Here is a 22,930-nt window from a genome sequence, read left to right as displayed (position 1 = left end):
TGTCTAGTGTGAAACTGTAAAAATGTGGTTTTTGGGCACAACATCGATAAAACGCTCTTTTGCCAAATCAGTTTAGTGACTCATGTTTTGGAGTTAGATAAAACCCACTGCTGTCTTTATATTTCCACAAAAACACACATTTTAATCCGCCTATCAGCCACGTGCAGACCCAAACCACCATACATATCACTAACAAGTAAATAAACTCAAGCTGTCACACTCTGACCTGGAAAAAAAAGTAATTAACACATTCATCTTCTCCAGGTCTGACTGCTGTAATTCCCTTCTCTCAGGCATCCGACTAGTTCACGCTGGCTTTAACAGACGACATCACATCATTGCAATGCTGTCCTCTCTCCACTAGCACACTGTTTATTGTAGAACTGATTTTAACATTTTACTGATCACTTTTAGGAGCCAGTTCACAGCCTCAGATCCTCAGTTGTGGTCCTGACGGCCTTTTTAAAGTCGAGGCTTAAATCTAAATGTGACTGTGCCTTTGCCATCCGGGCCCTTGACTTTGGAACAACTTGCCCAAAAACGTGTGGCTCGCAGAATCAGTGACGTCTTTCTATTATTATCATTATTAACAATATTCAGTGTTTCCTGCCATTTTTTTCTAACATGTTTCTGCCTATAATCTCCAGTTGAATTTTACCTTAATTCTTGTCTGGCCCAAGTTCAACATTATTGTTTGGCCTAATTATTGACAGTGTCCTCACACAAGACAAAAGCACTTTTACCAAAGTTAAATGATTCTTCCTTTACTTGTTACTCTTATAAAAACTGATTTTGGAATTCAAAAACCGGATGAAGATGTAAAATGCACTCTTTGAATCATCCTAAGCAGATCTCTAAGGCCATTAGAGGCACTTGTAAAAGGCAGTATATCGACTACCCCCCCACCCCCCAATGAAAGGTGTGAAAGCATCAAGTCTTCTGGCATCCAAAGGTCACTGAGTAAAAGACAGAGGGCAACATCTCACTCTGAAGCCCCAGAATGAGGAGAGTTAATGAAGCTCAGACAAAGGTGCTAATTTGATAGGAAGGAGTAAGGGGTGGGTGTGGGTGTGTGTGTGTGTGTGTGTGTGTGTGTGTGTGTGTGTGAGCACTATCAGTCTGTCATGTATCCTGTATTGGCAAATGCCAAAAAAAGAATATAATGTCGGCATTCTGTTACTGAATTATTATTGTGCACCCCTAAAACATTCCTATCACTGAAATGACAACACAACAGAGTCTTGACTTTGCTGTCAGCCTTTAAAGTTTGAATCTAGAATCGTGCATGTTTTTTTTTTTGCATTTTACTGAGCAGAAGTTTAAACCACGGCAAGAGAGAAATCCATGTAATTACAGCTCCAACAACACAACACTCTGAAAACTCTGACTTTAGGAAGGAGCAGACTTGCTGAGCAAGACTGCTGTCTTGACTTTAGCTTACAGCACTGGCCCTGTTATAGCGGTCCAACCCAAAAATAAATCAATATACTTTAAAATGAAAAACAGAGCAGTTACCCTCTGATCAAGGTTTTATCTGTGTTTTTGTTAAAAATACAGTGCTGTTCTTCATTATTATCTATTTTCTCTTTCATGTACAGTGTATTAATTTTTATCTCTTTGGACAGAATACAGATAGCAGCCGAAAGGAGGAGTTGATACTGTTGATGGCCCTTTGCTGCATATCGCCCTCTCTCTCTTCTCCCCTTTCACACTTTTTAGCTACTTATTACTTATTAGCTAGCTTGTTAGCTGGTTAAATGTTTTAAATATAACACAATAAAGAATTAATATCCACACAATGGAGTACAGCTCCTAATTTTAAGCTGACTACAACAGAAACGTTTCAACCCAACAGGGTCACTATCAGTTTAAAAAATAATTCAAATTAAAAATAATATGTACATAGTACATTAAAGTTAACACAAACAGGCTGCAACATGTTTTTTAAATGTTGAAAATAAAACTAAACTTGTCATGACCATTGTTTTTTAACTGATGCAGGACAAAAACTCTGGCACACTGTTCACCTCACTTCAAGAGTGAACTTAATATCAACGTTTCAATACAAAGACCTCCATCTATATAACCTGGTGAAGGTCTTTGTACCAAAACGTTGTTATTAAAGTTCACTCTTGATTGCGGGAGTTTTTGTTCTGTTTTCGGCGGCCCTTGGTCCCTGCTCACCTGTTGATCTACAGGTGTGTAAAAGCTTTCACCCCACTGATTTATACGTGGAACCTGGGATTCATCATCTGAATTTCATATGATTTGACCTGTGACTTGCTTGATGTTGCAATGACTTTTCCTGTTTGAGTTTGTGGATTCTGACTGAGTCTGATTCTCACCACAGTAACTTTAAACTTGAACACAGAAGCGGCGACAGAACAGCAGCAGGTGTGTGTTCACAGCGTGAGACTCACTGTCAGAATGGAGAGCAGCTCCTGGATGGGCAGCTCAGCTCTCAGTCGCTCTTTAAACGTGCGCATGGTCTGATGCCTCAGGTAGTAATAAGAGGCGATGCGGCCGTAAGTCTGCGGCTCAATGGCACGATCATCCTGGAGTAGAAATGGACACAACAATGTGAGAAAGAAAAACTCTATCCCACTAATACTAATACATACTGGACATCCACATATCCTCCAACAGTATTACACTATAAATTAGAAATGTGTTATTATTTGAACATGGAAAAAACAATAGCTAATTAATAGAACAAAGTTACTCAGTTTGAAATTATATGGATAGATGCATTATTGGCTTTGAGTACATAAAAATTTGACCTAAAAGTTGAACCAGCGCTTGGCTTGAGAGTTTTGGTTTTCATGTGTTTTACACTGTTTTTCCTTGGCTACCATAAGTTTGTTGTGTGGTCAGAATCTTAAGGAATATATTTTTTTAATTGTTATTATTTTCTTTTTTTGTGGTGGGAAATGGATGAGGATGGTATAGAAAAGAAAATCTGAATTGGTATTTGATTCAAATGAAAGATTTTTTTTCTTTTTTGGCTATTCTATATAATGTATATATACTGGGTATGAGGTTGAGCTGAGCGTCTTTGTTTGGTACGGGGTATGAGTATGAGTAGTTGTAGCTGTCATATGTGTTTTTTTGTATACGTTTATGGTTTTTGTTTTGTTGTTATGGGTTTTGTTTTGTCATTAAAGATCTTTGTTAAGGGTCTTTGTCCTGTTTAATGTATTTTATTTATTTATTTTTTCTTTGGTGAAATATATGTGGAGAAAATCGAAATAGAAATAACCACAACCATGTTAAACTAAAGAGTGTCTTTTTACAGAGCACAAATGCTCCTAAACAGCTAAACACACCTCTTGTATCTCTATGCAGTAGGAGCACTCCAGGTCCCGCAGGCTTCTCTCCACCAGGTTGGACAGGTATTTGTTGATGGACTCGTGGCTGATGTCTTCCAGGTTGTAATAACTAAATAACACAGGACATAGGAGAGTGATAACATAACCATCAATGACATCATGTAAAAAGACAGAAGAAAAGCTGTTTGTTCTGAACTTGTGTTGTTTTGCACATTTCAGATGGCAATGGTACTTGCACGCTAAACTTTTCGATCACAAGTCACCTGTTAGCACAGGCGACGCCCCCTAAACACCATATAAGAACAGGTTTTGTGTATGAGAAGCTGGAACCATGACATGTTTTCTGCATAAAAATGACAATTATAAAGACAGTTGCCAATTAATTTTCGAATTAATCGACTTTTATTTTATTTTAGATGCACTTATATATTCTCATATGGTTTGTCTGTAAAAATGTTTTTTTCAATAATAGTAGTGGACTAAAAAGTACAATATTTCCCTCTGAAGTGTAGTGGAGTAGAAGCGGAGAGTGGCATTAGATTAAAATACTCAAGGTGACAAAGTGAAAATTTTCCGAATTTGCACTTCAGAACAGTACTTGAGTATATTTACATAGTTAAATTCCACCACATGGTCAGCAGATGGATGCGCAGTAACTGATTTACAGTATTTGGAATCAATGGACTACATGTAGTAGTTTTTCCTTAGCCCTCAAATTTAACAATACAATCATTATAATTACTCTATAACTTCATATAAATTTGATTATATGACTCATGCATTTTCTAAATGATCCTCAAATCTAAAACTTATTTTTCCTTGTACTGGACGTTAATTTCTGGTCCGTGAAAAGGACATGTTTTTCTCTCATCATGGTACGAGTGCTCTTGAACCACTTGTAAAATTTTCTCTGGTCCAAGACAAAGGCAAAATAAGAAAACATCGGTGAATCCCAAAAACCAATGGTCACTAACAAAATAAGAACAAATCCTGGATATGAGCAAAAAAAAGAGAACATTTGTACATGATACAGGATAAGGACTCAAAACAAACTTGACTGGGGTTCTCTCTCCTCAGTGATGTAACACTCAATGGTAAAATGGCTCATCACTACTGTATCTACACATTGTTCTTGCACACACTGTTGTGTTGTGAAGAAAAGCCACAGCTGTAAGAACACTGGTCCGCTCCTGCCAGCAAATGATTTCCAGGTTAGTCTGTTATTACCTGAAATGAGACAAGCAGCGGCCAGCCAAAATGGGTTCCATGCTCTGCACTGCTACGTAACAGTTACCACATGAGGCTCAGCAGAAATGGAATCAAAGACATTCTCCATCAGCTAATAATGCCAATACTGTATTTGTGCATGGTATATGCAAGTCAGAGAAAAGAGTGAATGAAACCAGGCATGGTCTTAACAAAGCTGGTACAAACAGATCCCAAAGGTGTGTTTGCAAAGGTGAAAAAAAATGTGCAAGTTTATAAGTAATAAGTTGGAAAGTTGTTTACAGAACACCACTGGTGGTTATTTGTGCCATCTGGTTGTTCTCTACTGTCAGTTAATGAAGATAATAAGTGGTCCTTTACAAATGACTGTGGAAGCTGTATTGTTGTGAGACCTTCCTTTTGTTTGTTTCAGAATGATGCATGCTAAGATGAAATACAAATCTGCTATTAGAGACATATGCAAGTCTTTAAACCACATCCATAACTGCCAGTGATTCAGACTTTGAAAAGACTTGTACAGATGTGGGCTTTGGGGAATGAAAGGCTGCCGGTGTTTATCCCATTTATCACAAAAATAGTTTTTCCGCTCACATGTAGTGGTATTTCAGGCGATTTGAAAAAGCCATATTTTGTTTTTTAGCTTTTCTAGGTCGAATGATTATATGGCTATGTGCTTGTCAGTAGGAACTGGCTCCCTCATGATGCAGCAGGAGCTACAAGAGGTGTTATTGCATCACATAACTCTTCAAAAGTTGAGGGGATCATCCGGTAGTTTTGAATCCACAATTTCCTTGTGAAATCGTGGACCATCACCTCCCAGAAATCCCTCATACATGGCTGCTATAATGTATGTTTTGAACATCCATCACCTTCTTGGAATGTTATCTTGAGAGGAGAAGTCACAGAACATCACTCAGTGGAAACACAGTCATCTGGCAGCTGTGTATTCACACTCTATTGCTAAGAGAATGAATGATAAGACCACCATTTATATCACAAAACATTAACATTATGTATATATGCATGTGTGTGTATATATATATATATATATATATATATATATATATATATATATATATATATATATAAACCAGTAAATGAGTGCCGGCCTTTTGAAAAATAGCAAAATGAACCAAAACTGAGATCCCTTGTTGGTTCCATGACATATTTTGTTTGTTGGTTAAAAAAAACAAAACAAAAAAAAAACCAAAACAGGGCGATCAACCACCTTTGGTCATAAACAGAGATAGGGGCAAAAAAAGCAATATTGTTGAAACTGACTACCAATAAGTCAGTTTCCAGGTGGAGGAGATCCATTAGATTAAGGTAATTTTACAGTTGTCTGCATAATGCATGCAAACCTGAAAAAATCACCCACTTCTCCTCCTACATTAAAACAAATGATATCTCTGTGATCATCACAGAGAAGCATTCATCGTGCAGTGGGGAGCAGCGAGCAGGAATCGCCGCCTCAGCTGCGGGCTGGAAGCAGCAGTTGAGATGGGTGACAGTCAGATTTAATGTGTGTTTAATGTTAAGTATTTCTTTCATTCACATCGCTCCACATGTTAACAGCACGCAGATCTGAGCGCCGAATGTGTTTATTACTGAACACATTTCACAGGTCTTTAGTGGTGGCAGGGCCTGTCTGATTAAATCATGGCCATTAGCATCATCACCATTAGGCTCCTGATGGTGCAGGGAGTCCGCCTGCAGACGTTTATGACACCCATGGGACTGTGTGTGTGTGTGTGTGTGTGTGTGTGTGTGTGTGTGTGTGTGTGTTTTGTGGGAATCAAAGTCTGAAAGCAGAGGTGATAGATTAGCTGTTCACATATAAAACCCAGCTGCATAGAGATAACACTGTCAGGGGATTTGCATGTTCAGAGACACAATTTAAGACACTAAATATCATTTGATGATAACATGAAGCTGAGTTTGAGGCTGCTAATATACAACTGCTGATTAAAGAGCATGCAATAAAGGCTAAATATGTGTGTCATACTGGAACAAAATTCAGTTTTGATTTAATGGAAGGCCTCTGGGGCTACCTTAGTGCCAACTGGAGGTGCAGGTGTGCACCCTCTGATGTGAAGGGTGCTATACCCATGCGGAGATTTTTTTTTCTTTCTTTGCTGTAAGTTCAAGTTTCAGGTCAATTATTGAAGAATCTGTAGAATATGTTTAAACCACTGTTCACTGATAGGAGTTACTATGGGGGGGTGAAATCTGCCCTCTTAAATTATTGTTGCTTGGTAAGACAAGCTTAACAAAAAAAAGGAAAAAAGAAAATAAATGTTTGTTTTTTTACCCGTTTAGCCAGGTGTCACACTAGGTGGGTTTCCATTACAGATCTGGGCAACACTTGAGCAATATTTTCGAAATGTGGATAAAACACAATTGCTAGATGACTGTGTTTCCATTGAGTGATGTCATACGACTTCTCCTCGACTATACTATTGCAAGAAGCATAGTGATGGATGTTCAAAACATTAGCAGCTTTATTTCTGTTGCAGCCACCATACCAGCCATCATTATTTCCGATCCAAGGCCACGCAGGAGTGTTATGGAGCCATTTATACGAGGGAGCGGCCATGTATGAGGGATTTCTGGGAGGTGATAGTCAATATGGCTTTTTCGAATCACCTGAAATACCACCTCAACCTAAACTCACCTAAACAACTTGTTTTTGTGATGAATGAGAATTTTTTCAAAAATTGACATCTTTTCTTCATTCATTTTATATTCAAAATTTTCAATTTGTGTAATTTGAGGGTTAATGGAAACCGGCCTTGTGTTTATTAGAATTCTGGGCGTCAGGCAGTACAGCTTCAAAAGCAGGCAGCAGCAAGGAATTTAGCTTGTGATGGAAGGATATATTTACTAAATGGACTGCTTTGTTTAGCACTTTTCTAGTCTTTTGACCACTCAAAGTGCTTTTACACTACATGTCACACACACCCATTCACACAAAATGGATTCTGGTGTTTTTGATATAATGACTCTGTTTTGAGTCATAGATAGTTTGCTTTAATGCTAACTTAAGTTCTTGTGAATTTTGTCTCTCTTTGTGTCTCTGTCTGCAACTCTGTGTTCTCTCTGCTGTCTGTCTGGGCAAGGTCTCCCTTGAAAAAGAGATTCTTAATCTCAGTGGGACTAACCTGGTTAAAAAAAGATTCATCATTAGTGCTGTTTGATTACATGTACCTGATGCTGTGTTTTTGTCACCTTGGATTTATTTTAAATAAAAAGTTGTGACTTTGATTCAGTCAATAGCATAGACTGTAAAAATAATATAGGTCTATAGCAACTAACTGAAAGAGGGAATATCTCCACCTGTTGTAGAGGAGTCAGATATACTTCTGTCGATAAAATAGTTCTACCCTGGTGCTTGTATACTAGGACAAGGACAGCTGTCCAATTAAATGGCTAAATCGAGCTATAACCATAGCTTGACTAAACTGTGCATACAGCACAAGTTAAGTCTAGCTCTGTGAAACTTGTGAGTTTCAAAGTATTTTTAAGGCTTTTTGTTATTTCAACTTGTGGCAAGAAACAGTAAAGTTTGGAGAGCTACAGACTGGACATGATATCAAATGTCCCTATTTGAAACCAGAATGTTGTATCTACACGGCCCATACCAGCCACAAGATGACCATAAATGCTGTCTTGAGGTTTGTTCATCAATCCTAGAGGAACACTAAATCCTTGTCATTGTTTTGCTTAAAAATTTCAGACATTGAAAGCCCCAGCCTGAATCCAAAGCGCAGAGTGTCAGGTTTCACAGACCTGTTCTGGTGCGGTCCTGCTGCGAGGCCTCAGTCAGGGCCTGAATGGTAAATGTGGGATGACAGCCGTGCAAATACCAACAGGCTGGAATGTTCTGGAATGGTCTCCATCTACGCAGCAGATGTTTGACTGAAGAACATGGCATCGCTCTAACCAGGTTGAGAAAGCAGGCCAAGAATGTGTGCATGTGTATTTGCTTTAGTTTTGAACCGCGTGATTGGCGGCGCTCGCTGATGATATGTGGTGCGAGCAGGTGTTTTCTAACCTGGGGTTCATCACCAGCCGCCTGAAGAAGTACGTCCAGGTGATGTAGTCCATGGCGTCCTGTTTGGAGGAGATGGTTCCTGCAGCGATCTCAGCGTTCAGATGGTCTGACAGCACACTGAGGAGGCTGCCAATAACAAACACACAACCACAGACAAAATGACACACACTTACAGTCTTGTTTTTAAGGCATTTGAGATGAGTGGCCTAATTAATGATTAGAACATTTTATAATAACTAAAATAGTTATATTAATTTTTGTACAACATAAATAAGTTTGTACCACCAAGTAGATTAGCTGATTAACCCTTTGAAACCTGAGAAAATTGGCTTAATTTCTTTCTAAAACACAGGAAGATGGCAATAATTTCAAATATGCAATTATGATAATTATAAATACAGATTTTCCCTATTTTATCTTTTTTCCGCCCAGATATTTTCCCAAGCTTTTTAAAAATAATTTTCTCATTCTACCAATTTCTTACAGTTTGTGAAACATTTATTACCAAAGTTTTTATTGTCTTTTTTTCTCTATGTTTTTGAAAGAAATCACACCAATTTGCTCTGTGTTTAAAGATTTAAATACTTGTAAAAGGCACCTAAAAGCAGCAAGGGAAAGATACATTGCTCTGGGTTTCAAAGGGTTAATTGATTAGTTGTTTGACAGCACATCTTCAGCTCTCTAATTTGATTGTGATTATCAATTATTTGTTAAATTTAGGGGAAAAAGGCCAATAAATAAATGAAGAAGAAGAAAACTTGGTGTTTTTTACTGTCTGTTTACTATATCGTAAAAAACAAAAAACAATTGATGGGAGAAACGTTCATAACCAGGCCAGCAGCCATGTGAGTGTTACCTGGACTCAACAGGGAAAGGCTCATAGAGGAACTTCTTGTAGAAATCCTTCTTGATGTCGTGGACCAGGATCACCGCTTTGCCCTGGTCATCAAACTGAGGCCTTCCTGCTCGCCCCATCATCTGCAGAACATCTGCACACACACAGCACACACATTACAAAACAATGTTTCCACCACGTTTCACTGTCCTCAAATTAAGCTGCAATGAAAAGTGACTCTTCACTTTGCTGTTTATTCCTGGACTTAAGATGGAAGTCTCCAAAACTTTATTGCAATCATCAAAGTTTAAATAAACGTGACTGTTAACATGATATGAAGTCATGTCAATGTAATATCCATGTGACACACAATTGTTATGATGGCAATAATAGGGATTGTTCCTTGAAGATTTATTTTAGCAAAAAAAGGACAACTTTTAAAGTCCTCCCTCTTTCGGTAACACTTTCTATGAAGCCCATGTCTATAATTCATAACATATTATGAACATACATTATAATGCCTCTATAGTGCTGTATAATCATAGTTATAAGCACTCATAGTTATTTATAATGCTTTATAAAAATAATCATACCTCATTATGATGCCAATGTGTGCATATTGGTATTGGCATCATAATGAGTTATGATTATCTTTATAAAGCATAGACAACCATGAGTGCTTATAACTATAATTATACAGCACTATCAAGGCATTATAATGGGGACACAGGAAGGGGAGCGACTTCTCCTCTCTATAGGGAACCAATCTTAATGCAGATAGTGTCATTATTCTATCGCCATTATAGTGTGCTATCAACATTTACTTGATAATGATTCAAGGCAAAGCAAAACCTGTGTTTATTTCCACTTTGAGGGATAATTCATGACATTACTTATACAACACAATTACAATGTAAACATATATTCTGTTTTAGTACATTCAAACAAACTGTACTGTATGTGCAAATGAGAAAATACCTCATTGACTCAGATGAAATGAGATAAAACTTTATTCATCCCAAGACAATCTGCTGTGCAGTAGCGGGAGGAGTGCAAATTCATACAAATCTATCATAACAATCCATCCACCCATCCATCCATCTGTCTGTCTGTCTGTCTTGCCATCCGTAGCAAGATAGAGATATTAAGGCTATCAATGTTAACACAGTCACACATTAACACGTTAATCAGGATGCCATTAAAATCCGTAATTATGATGTCATGTTTTTTAATCATGTTAATCGCCTGCCGACATTCCCTTCTTTAAGAGGCTGAGTTTAAGAGCTACAGTGAACACACACACATATATATATACATATATACACAGCCCACTTTGTCCCGTGAGTATGCTGTAATGTGGAGTATGTACCTGTAATGGGATAGTCAACGTAGCGCCTGGATTTGCCATCGTAGTATTCAGTTCCCTTAACAACCACCAGGTGAGCGGGGAAGTTAACCCCCCATGCCAGAGTACTGGTGGCGATCAGAACCTGAGGACCGACACGAGAACTTATTGGAATATAAGACACAGATGGAAACAAAAAAAAGAACACGTGAAATTTACACAGAAAGAAACAAGTAAAAAAAATAGTAGGAAAAGTAAAAGAGTTGAGGAAAACATAGGTAATATGGGTAAAATGGGAATGCACATGCAATGAATCCATCGCATCCATAACAGTTCAATTATCATTGAATAACACATCATCATGAAGCATAGTGTGTATGTTACGATCTCAAAAAGGCCTTATCATCCCCCTCTTAAAGGAAGTGCAAATATTTTAAGCAGATATGACAGAAGTCACGTGTTTTGTGGTTTTCTTTTTAAAACAAGGACAGGATGATTAAAAGGACAATAAATACAGCACTGATCATTTCTGCTATTAACTGCCATTAATCAAATTGCACAAAACTTGTGACAATGGTGACTGGTGTTGTTCGAGATAAGTCCAGCAGTCAGTTGAGCATGCAGTGGACAGCGTGAGGTCGTACCTGGATCTTGCAGTTAACGAACAGCTCTTCCACAGTCTTTCTGTCTCTCTCATGCAGGCCTGCGTGATGCATGCCGATCCCAAAGGCCAGCGTCAGCTTCAGGTTGGAATCCCTTACTGTGGCGATGATATCCTCTATCTGCAGACAAACCACAGCACAGACAAAGGTAGATCAGAAACATCCATGCGAATCCAGTTACAAACTGATGGAGAAGTATCATATACAATGACCCAATGACTCAAGAGGCAATGAAGCCAATGCAAAAGAGCCAAAAGCTGCAGTTCCTCTATTGTCCACTTAAGGCTAGCTCCAAAAGTGAGTCAGACCCCTATAGACCTCTATGTTAAAATGCTTAATTTAACAACAGAAATAAACATGTTCACAGCCTGGTACAAAAAAAAAAAGGTTTTTGTTTCTATAGCTAATTTCCCAATTCATGGGGGTGATTTTTCATATAAGTTTCATATAACACATTTAAATGTTATAAGGCTTAGAAAATAATTATGAGTGTGAGCGCTAAAAGTGACAGGTGGGCACTGTCCATTCAAAAGTTGCTGCCAAGTCAACAACATTGGTAAGGCAGTTCATGAAAGTTATCTGTAACATTTTGGTCAACTAAAAAAAGTCTTGTTCAGCGTTTGATTGTCCAAAAATACCTTCTAAGGAGTCGGATGTTCAGTTTTTCGGATAAGGACATTGTGTTTGAAAGGTTTAGGCCCGTCGTTTTATTGCTATCAGAAATTAGCAGTGGCATCATCACAGTTAACCATAGCTGTAAATGCACAATGCTAACTGAGCTAGAAGCTAGCTTTAGCTCAACCAATTGAATTATGTTCACTTTTGGCTCAAAATGCCAAACTCAAGGCTTTAAAACTGGAGACAACAAAGTTATCTATATATTTCATGTTGTGATCTGACACCTTTAGACAGACTGTAGATGTAGAATATAAAGAATCAGGGACGCCTCCACAGTCACAGTTATTCAGACATGTGGCTCATGTGCATGTCTCTCATCTGGTTCCAGTAGGATTGGGGCATCCTGTCCTGTATTGTACAGATCTAATGTCTTCCAGCCAACACAAACAGTTTGTGGCTTGAAGGGAAAAAAGTGTGACCTGTGCTTTGCCAGAGTAAACAAAGCCAGAGCCAGAGGAGCAGAGCGGCACGAGTAAACAGAGACGGACACAACAGTTGGCTTCTGTCCTCATATTTGTGTTCTTTGTAGTTTGAAAAACAAAAAAAATGAAAATAAAGACTGAAAAAACAAACAATTAATTAAAGGACATTTTCTGTAAAAAATACCCTTTGGACAAGTCAAACAAAAAATAAAAATGCATCTGATAATATCAATTATTATTAGACTGTACCATAGACACTAAAATGATCAATAACATGTATTAAATCTAATTCAGTTTTATTTTATTTAAAAAATATATGGTCATTCAGCTTAGCGTATCTCAAAAAGAGCATCCATGTTAACCCTTTGAAACTTAAACTGTTTTGATTTCTTTCAAAAATAAGGGAGGAAGGAAACAAGCTACTTAACAAGACATGGTCCAAACATTGGGCAAAAAATCAGTTAAAAGTCACAAAGAAATTATATAAAAATAAGGAGGAAAACAAACAAACAAAAAACAAACAAGAAAATGACCTAGAAACTTGCTAAAAATAAATAATTTTTCCCTTTTTAATTTTTTCACCCAATAATTCTCCCATCTTTATTAAAACAAACTTTTAGGTACATTTTGTTGCTATTTGTGGGACATTGCTTGCCAAGTTGGTCATTGCCTTTTTTTTAAGCCATGTTTTCAAAAGAAATCAAACCAATTTCCTCAGTTTTCAAAGGGTCAAATAGCTTGTAAAAGACATGTTTTTTCCTAATGAATATAAGATATGATATAGGACTGCAACACAAAAAAACTGATGTCAACCCAGGTTTCAGAGGGGTGACAAAAAAGATTCTCATTGGAACCAACTATTCAACTGGACTACGATGCATCTGTCAAACATTCCAGCTGATCAAAAGAAAACAGTATTACAGTATGAGGTGATAAGTTGGAAAGTGACAGGAGAGAGTGAGAACGCAGCCCTGAGAGAGGAGAGCCGGGGGTTTGTGGCGGCAGCAGAGGAAGAAAGAGCTGTCAGGTCGGAGAGGGGGATTTGGGGCAGTGGGTGACCCCCGGTGAGAGTTAAGCAGTTATCGCCAGAGGCCTGTCAGTCAAACAGCAGGGAGCTGAGCTGCTACACGGGCCAGCGCAGAGAAGCAGCAGGCGGCAGCATATGTCAGCGGAACACACACAGAGGCTGGGGACGCGCGCGCGCACACACACACACACACACACACACACACACACACACACACACACACACACACACACACACACACACACACACACACACAGAGAACCTGGGCCGATGTTACAAGACGGCACATATTTGCACTGAGACGGTTTATCTGCAGGGTGCGGGAAAGCAAATTCAGGAGGCTGTAACGGCTCCATATGTATCATTTTAAAACCTGAACATACCACAGCTGAATGAAGAATACTCCTCCATTTATACTTAGTGTAAACAGAGAAGGTGATGATTGAAATGATTGTCAGGAAGGGATTTTTCCACAAACTTTTTGCTATTTCTGCCAAATTATAGCAAAGATTAGGCATCATTTCCTCCAGAAGATCACTCCCACTACCTGTATGGAGCTATCAAACAATGGATCTTTGTGCCACACAGCAAAACACCAGATTTACAACCACATGGCACACGATAAAAATCAGTAGGCAGCTTTCCATTAACCCCCAAACTGCTCAAACTGAAACTGCAAATATAAAATACGTCTACTGGAAACTAAACGGAATCTAAATTGAGAAAAAAACTCCAATTTATCATTAACATTTTTGTGCTCGCATGAGGTGGTATTTAAGGCGATTAAGAAAAAAACATATTACACAAAACAGTGATGGAAACACTTTTTTGGCTTTCCTAGGTCACATGATGCTATGACTATGTGCTTGTCAGTAGGAACTGGCTCCCTCATGATGCAGCAGAAGCTACAAGAGCTGTTATTGCATCACCAAACTCTTCAAATGTTGCTCTCATGTATAAGGGGCTCGCCTTTCCATTATCACTCATATAACACAAGGACAACAATAACAACAATGGCGGACTACTGTTTTTAAAGATTGTTTTGGTAAGACTGTTCTTGTCTAAACGTGGCCTGAGTGTTGCCAGCTGCTGCCAGTACGTGTACTCGTTTACAATAACTGGCACCCTGTCACTCCGCCAGTCTAAGATTGTGTATGTGTGAACAGGGAGTTTAGGTGCTGCTGCTAACTGAGCAAATACAACAACATGGCGCATAAATAAACATTTATGTAGACTTTACTATACAGTGAAGAAGTAGCTGTTTGAAATGGTGCTTCATCACTAATGACTGTGTGTCTGACAGAGATGAGGCTATAAATCCTGCTTGAGTTTTTGATAAATAAACAACTTTGCAAAACCAAGTGATTGTAAAACCATTTGAAAGTTCTCTCTCTCGCTCTCCCTCTCTATGTAGCACTGTTCCACATGCACGTTGAGGTAATTACAGGCCTGGATATCCGAGTGTTGTAATAATATTAGCATACTTTTCAAATGTGAACCCAGAGGAGTCATTTGCTCCCATCTTGAACTGATCCTAAGGTATGCACAGACAATATAATGGAGGATGACACAGGCTTTTCCGGCACAACTAGGGTTGAATTCCATCTGTAATTACACTTAAACCAGCACTTACACAGAAAAATGGAGCATCAGCACAATTCAGCAGGAGGAGGAGGGAGAGCAAAAGAAAAGGGCATCCATGGAAATACATATTACAAGTGAAGGAAATGCAGAACAATAACAGACTCATCTGCTAATATTTGCACCCAGTTTGTCAGTTCTCTGGCTACAGCAAAGCCCCCAAGTCTGATGTTGTTTACAGCAGAGCTTAACCCTTTGAAACTGAGGCAAAATCGCTTGATTTCCTTCAAAAGCATAGGGGGGCGACAAACACACAAACAAAAGGGAAAGTAAAAACAAAAAACAAAAAGAAGTGACCTGAAAAATTAATATAATTCTGAAAATATAATACAAATATAACATAATACTTAGATGTAATTATGGGCTATTATTTGCTTAAATCACCAAACTCACCTGGCTTATACTTGGGACAGGCGTCTATATGGGACGCACTTTAATTCCTTTGATGCAAAGCTTGCTCAGCAAAGATGATAAACAGTCTAACTACTTAGGAAACATTTTAAGACCTTTTGTGTAGCATTTCTATATTGACATAAGTTTAAACATATATACATACAGTATATATACATATACAAGCATCAAACTAAGGTTTTCTCCAGCAGGTAGCTGGCAACACGGTTTTATACATCCAAAGAACTTCTATAAAAATGAACTGCATGGCAACCAGGCCGAGCCTCTAATTGAGTCAGAACTTTATTTGTCAAAATGTGTCACCATACCTGGCCAGTAAAAAGGACTGGCTGTTTAATTGGGACTAGTGTTTTATTTAAAGTTTTACGTTATGTTTATTACAAATATCGTTTTATAGACTTTTTCCTCTGATGTTTATATATTTGTCTTAATCTGCTAATATTGTGCAATATGTGGGACATTTAATGCCAAGTTGCTCATTGCCTTTTTTCTACCATGTTTTTTAAAGAAGTCAAACTGCATTATAAAAGGTGTCTGAACGCAGCACAATAAAACTGATGTCGACCTGGGTTTCAAAGAGTTAATACCCGCCTACATGAGCTAAATGTGGAATGTCGAGCGCTCACTGCTGACCCTCTGGATACTTCTGATTCATCACCTTTCAACTCTAATGTCTTCTGCTTTACTTGAGTAACTACACTGAGTGCGTGTTGTGTTCTGGGTGACCTGCTGTCCACGCTGTGCCTGAACGCAGCGTGCAGAGGCAGACAGACTGAATGTGCCGCTCTGCTACCATGCTGCTTGCTCTCTGCCTCCTGTGTGCACACAGTGTGGTCGTACCTCTCTCTCATCCTGGTGTAGCCACTGTTTGGGGTTGTCCTCTGTGGCCAGGTAGGCAATGAGGTCCAGGGCGGTCAGCCGGGTTTGCCGTCGGGACGAGACAAAAATCAGCACCGGCTTGGCTGGAGAGTGGCTGCGTATCGCTGTGGAGATCATTTCAAATTATCAACAAGTTTCATATTCTGCTGGCTTTGTTCATAGACATGTAAACATATTTATGTGGAAACATGATCTGAACTTCCCATTCTCCGGTCTCCACTGATCAGGGTTCACACACATTTTCACGGACAAAATTTCAAAACTTTTCCATGACTTATCAAGGACCCAAAAACAAAATTATTGACCACTTGCAATGTGTGACATGCTTACTTTGCTCTAAAATGCTCATTTTTACATGAAAAACAATAATCACACACACATACACACACACACACACACAAAATACAAGTGTTTTTCAAAACTTTCAATGATTTTAGTAACTTCATGACTTTTCCAGGCCTGGAAAATGTGATTGTAAAATTTCTACAATTATTGACTATTTCAGGTTTTTCATGACCATGGGAACCCTGACCGCGCTGCACTGTGACCACCTGTGACCGGCGGGAGTTAACATTACCTTACAGCTGGTAACGCCATCCCACCACCAAGATGGCGTTGCTATGGAAACATGGTATCAACCTTGTGGTCTCCTCACAGGTTGCCATAATGAGTAAGTGGCTTCATTTTGAGCCACAGTGTTAACAATATTAACACTACAGGCCATGCTGACACTGCTAATGGTGCAAGAGCAGCACTACTAGTTATAGCTGCATCCATGTGACGTCAGAAGGTCAGTGTTTCTGAATTGGGAAGTCATTCTCCCGACTTTGTTGTATTCATGAGCTTTGAGGTGATGGGTTGCATTTTAATGCTAATCTATATATTCTTATATATTTTTAGATTTAATCTAGGTCACTCTACACGGAAAGCAGTTTACATTAATACCATATTACACTTTACATGTGATCTTGGGTTATAAAATAATGTTGTTATCAATGTTAGTATACTTGCCTGGCATGCTTTAAGTTTGCTTGCTTGCTACAGCTAATAGATGCATACATTAAAATGTGCATCTCCTAAAAGTAAATGATAGCAACTAGGAACAAGATAACGAAATATATAACTGGTTACCATCAATTGTTGACACTGTTGCCATGCTTTCTGCCATATGGTAAAAAGGATATTTCTGAGGAGCATGTAAAGTCAGCATGTCCCCCGCAAGAACCAGGAGGTGTGTAGCACACTAAAATAAAAGCAGCAAAATAAATCTATAGTCTGACATGCATAACCGTCGGTTAATTGTTGTCATCCCTGTGCAAGTGTTTCAAAGGGCCTTTTCTTTATAGGACGAGGTTGGTGCTGTATCTGTATATCATATATTTTTCTGTCTGTCAATAAATCCTGCAAAATGACTTAAACCAAAAACGTCTCTGAAATTTCCCAGATTGTGGTTCTCAGCCACAAACCCTCATTAGTTTCTTGTTTTTCCATTGTCAATGAAAGCTTAAAATAGATTATAATGTAGAATGGACTCAAATTCAGAAAAACAGAACTTTTAAGTTCAACACTGGATACATTTGGATTCCAGGTCTTGCTTCCCTTAATTTATCTGAAATACATGTGGAATTACTGTCTGTGTTATTATTACATTGAAAAAATAAAAACAAAATCTTAAGTAGCTCTCAGAAAGTTCATTTTTTTCTGCATAGCATTGTAATGTTGCACTGGTAACTTTATCTACAACCCACTGCATGAAAAGCCACCAACAAATCAAATAGTACATGTGTATAAATGTGTATAAATGTGTATAAAGCATGTGTAAATCATGTTTAGATGGGCAGCTGTACCTTGGAAGGTAGGCTTGTTCATGCTGGCCATGCGGGGGCAGTAGTGTTGTCCGGGGAAACCATGGATGTGAACTTCCAGTGGGACGGGGCGAACAGACGGACGGAAGTTAAACAAACCCACCTGTTACACAGAGCAGAGGGGAGGGGGAGGGGAGAGGAGAAAAAGAGAGGAGATTTAATGTGAGCAGCTGGCAACATGAAGCTCCATCTGGCAGTAATGTAAACTGTCTGTCACTGTCACTGAGGCCCCGAGCCTCAGGCCGCTGCTGGACTCTGCTGCTGCGCTCTTTAACCTTTGATGTGTCTGCGGCGATGATGATTTGTGTGATGAGGTGATACGCTGCAGAGTGTGAACACAAGTCGACTCGGAGCCTGTTACAGGATGTTGTATGCTGCAGTGTTTGGCGTGTATTGTGCTGAGGGCTGCTGCGAGTCTCCAGACATCTTAAAATCCTTGTTTACCTTTAGGGACTGTTTGGTGCATTTTAGCCACTTTTCATTCTTCATTTTTTGGTAATTTTGCAAAAAAATGCGCCATTGAAACCCATTTGAATGCAGTTTTTGATCCCACAGCCATCAATTTCTGGGTGTCACTCGGGGCTTTTGCCTTGGAATTTGTCATTTTTACTATTTTCTACCTGATGACATAATTTTATCACATTTGGCATATGGATAAAATACATGCTACTTCCAGTAGTTGCACTGTCACAGTCAATGTTGCTGCAAATCATTGATATAACCCAGGCTGTGAGAATAAAAAAAATCTATCTACTTTGCATGTAGTTTATTGAAATAATTCATTTTTTTTTTTCTTTATCTAAAAATATAGTTCCCTCGCTGGACGCGGGTCACTGGGCCCCTCCCCCGGAGCCAGGCCTGGGGTGGGGCTCGATGGCGAGCGTCCGGTGGCCGGGCCTTTATCCATGGTGCCCGGCCGGGCACAGCCCGAAGAGGTAACGTGGGACCTCCTTCCCGTGGGCTCACCACCCACTTCTGTGCTTGCATGATTGTCAATAACGAACACCATATTCAGGCTTAAGGGTGTCCATATGTGCTCTTGGCATCAGGACACCCTAGGCCACAGTTCGATGATCGACTTTGTAGTCATGTTGTTGGACTTGTAGCCACATGTCTTGGTCACTTGGGTGAAGAGAGGGGCGTAGCTGTCAACCGATCATCACCTGGTGGTGAGTTGGCGCCAATGGTGAGGGAGGACGCCGGTCAGACCTGGCAGACCCAAATGCATTGTGGGGGTCTGCTTGGAACGTCTGGCAGAGTCTCCTGTCAGAAGGAGCTTCAACTTCCACCTCAGGGGGAGCTTCGACCATGTCCTGGGGGAGGCGGGGGACATTGAGTCCAAATGGGCCATGTTAAATGCCTCCGTTGTTGAGGCAACCAATCGGTGCTGTGGCCGTAAGGTGGTCGGTGCCTGTTGGCGGTAACACCCGAACCCGTTGGTGGACAGCAGCGGTGAGGGATGCCGTATCCTATCCTATCAGGCCTTCTTGGCCTGTGGGACTCCGGAGGCAGCAGACAGGTACTGACAGGCCAAGTGGAGTGCAGCTACGGCAGTCGGTGGGAGGAGTTCGGTGAGACCATGGAGACTTCAAGACGGCTTTGAAGAGGTTCTGTACCACCATCCGGCATCTCAGGAGGGGTAAGCAGTGCTCTGTCAACACTGTGTATGGTGGGGATGGTGCGCTGCTGACCTCGACTTGGGACATTGTGGATCGGTGGAAGGAATACTTCGAAGACCTCCTCAATCCCACCAACACGCCCTCCGGTGAGGAAGCAGGCCTCGGGAGCGGGCTCTCCCATCTCTGGGGCTGAGGTTACTGAGGTGGTCAAAAAGCTCCTCAGTGGCAGGGCCCCGGTGGTGGATGAGATCTGCCCAGAGTTCCTTAAGGCCCTGGATGTTGTGGGGCTGTCGTGGTTGACAAGACTCTGAAACATTGCGTGGACATCAGGGACAGTGCCTCTGGACTGGCAGACCAGAGTGGTGGTCCCTCTTTTTAAGAAGGGGGACAGGAGGATGTGTTCCAACTATAGGGGGATCACACTCCTCAGCCTCCCTGGTAAGGTCTATTCAGGGGTACTGGAGAGGAGGGTCCGCCGAATAGTCGAACCTCGGATTCAGGAGGAGCAATGCGGTTTTCGTCCTGGTCGTGGAACTGTGGACCAGCTCTCGACCCTTGGCAGGATCCTTGAGGGTGCATGGGAGTTTGCCCAACCAGTCCACATGTGCTTTGTGGACTTGGAGAAGGCATTCGACCGTGTCCCTCATGGAGTGCTGTGGGGGGTTCTCCGGGAGTATGGGGTATCGGACCCCCTGACATGGGTCGTCCGTTCCCTGTACACTGGTGCCAGAGCTTGGTCCGCATTCCCGAGAGTAAGTCGGACATATTTCCAGTGAGGGTTGGATACATTGCCAGGGCTGCCCCTTTTCACCAATTTTGTTCATAACTTTTACGGACAGAATTTCTAGGCACAGCCAGGGTGTTGAAGGGGTCCGGTTTGGTGACCTCACGATTGGGTTGCTGCTTTTTGCAGATGATGTGGTCCTGCTGGCTTCATCAGGCGATGACCTTCAGCTCTCACTAAATCAGTTCACAGCCAAGTGTGAAGCAGACGGGATGAGAATCAGCACCTCCAAATCCAAGGCCATGGTTCTCGGCCGGACAAGGGTGGAGTGCCCTCTCCAGATCGGGGAAGAGATCCTGCCCCAAATGGAGGAGTTTAAGTACCTTGGGGTCTTGGACTCTGCACCGATCTTTCATGGTGAAGAGGGAGCTGAGCCGAAAGGCAAAGCTCTCGATATACCGGTCGAGCTTCGTTCCTACCCACACCTATGGTCATGAGCTTTGGGTAGTGACCGAAAGAACAAGAACAGAGGCCAAAATGAGCTTCCTCTGTAGGGTGGCTGGGCTCTCCCTTAGAGATAGGGTAAGAAGCTTGGTCATCTGAAAGGAGCTCAGAGTAGAGCCACTGCTCCTCTGCGTTGAGAAGAGCCAGATGAGGTGGCTCGGGCATCTAATTAGAATGCCTCCCAGACGCCTCCCTGGTGAGGTGTTCAGGGCACGTCCCACCGGTAGGAGGCCCCTGGGAAGACCCAGGACATGCTGGAGAGACTATGTCTCTCAACTGGCCGAGGAACGCCTCAGGATCACCCGGTAAGAGCTGGACGAAGTGGCTGGGGAGAGGGAAGTCTGGGCTTCCCTGCTTAAGCTGCTGCCCCCGCAACCCGACCCCAGATAAGCAATAGAAAATAAATGAATGCATGAATGAATGAACTCAATTAAAGTAGTAAATCATATTAATGTATACTACTTTTATAACCTGATTTTGAAAAGTGCACTTTGTGTGCAGAAGGGTATGAGTGTGAGTATTTCACACGGCACAAAAAAAAAAAAATCAATGTTGCTGCTAATAATTTACATATTCAAGGCTGTGACAATCTAAAAGAACAATAAACTACTTAACATATGGTATATTGAAAATAATTGTTGTTTCCATCATCTAAAAAAATATGGCATCATGACAAAAACCTAGTATATTAAGGGTTTAAACTCTGAATGAATCGATGATTATACATTTATGATTAGGACTGATGTTATTTAAAAAATTAACTATTTGAAACTAGAAAATAATATTACTATATCATATTTTTTAAGCTTGATTTTGAAAAGCACATTTTGTGCACAGTGCGATACCAGTGTGTGTAATATTAAAGTGGGCCTGGAGGGTTAATGGAGTGGGCAGCACTTCAGACCAAACAGCAGCCAGTCTGTCAGATATATGGATGGCAGGCAGCCAATCCGCTCACTAAAACTGTCTGTGTACAGCTCTGGCAGCAGAGCAAAAGTCGAGCTCCAGTTTTATCAAATGTATCTGTGATGATGAATCCCTCCAGACATTCCTAGAATTTCATGATATAATGATCAAAATCAATGGCTAAAAAGAGGAACAAATAAAGATTAGAATGATAGCAGCCTTTTGGGAAGATTTCAAACACTTGATACTGTATCAGATATAAACTTTACAAATTAAATATACAATGCTCCCACACTGCAAGTTGATGGTGAGCATTTCACAAAAACTGACATCTGGTTGTGTAAACGTACTGTAATCTAAATGAATCCAAGACTGGGATGTGCAGCATGATTCTTCAAAAATCATGATAAGGACAGTAAAATATAAAATGCTTTTTGTTCACTCTACCTCATCTAAATGTGTCAAATGTCATCTGAGCACAAACAGACCTCTGAGGCTCAGCTCTGGTTAAGGGTGATATGTTTCTCAGGATGCTAGCGTGAGTGTGCTTAAAGATAAAGCATGTTCTCAGTTTTGGCTCGATTGATATTTATTCCTATCTTTTTTCATGATATTCTTCAGATAGCAGAGACTACAGATTAACTTGTATAAGGCGACCGAGCTGGTCTGCAAATTCAAGCAATAGGGAAAGATACGCTTGCAAGTTGAAGGCATAGCTAGCTAGCGAAGAGATGATGACAGTGACGGCGTACCGACTCCAGAACCAATGATGCTAGTGATGCTGGTAGTTTTTATAATGCTA

At 40.4% G+C, this 22,930-nt stretch overlaps 1 protein-coding gene across 1 annotated transcript in view; it reads right to left on the bottom strand.

The window, feature by feature from the left end:
* Positions 1-22,930, bottom strand: part of ascc3 (activating signal cointegrator 1 complex subunit 3) — a 203,964-nt gene that overhangs the window by 16,646 nt on the left and 164,388 nt on the right. The window contains exons 29-36 of the mRNA XM_042490728.2: positions 18,358-18,478; positions 16,472-16,614; positions 11,435-11,572; positions 10,815-10,935; positions 9,467-9,599; positions 8,611-8,736; positions 3,327-3,438; positions 2,421-2,555 (exon numbers count right to left, since the gene is read on the bottom strand). Of these exons, the coding sequence (XP_042346662.2) occupies positions 2,421-2,555; positions 3,327-3,438; positions 8,611-8,736; positions 9,467-9,599; positions 10,815-10,935; positions 11,435-11,572; positions 16,472-16,614; positions 18,358-18,478 (1,029 nt within the window). The remainder of the gene's footprint in view (positions 1-2,420; positions 2,556-3,326; positions 3,439-8,610; positions 8,737-9,466; positions 9,600-10,814; positions 10,936-11,434; positions 11,573-16,471; positions 16,615-18,357; positions 18,479-22,930) is intronic.

Source organism: Plectropomus leopardus, chromosome 11, assembly GCF_026936395.1.
Source record: "Plectropomus leopardus strain MGB_pleo_1.0 chromosome 11, ASM2693639v1, whole genome shotgun sequence".
Lineage (NCBI taxonomy): Eukaryota > Metazoa > Chordata > Actinopteri > Perciformes > Serranidae > Plectropomus > Plectropomus leopardus.
This window is presented reverse-complemented; position numbering and strand designations above follow the sequence as displayed.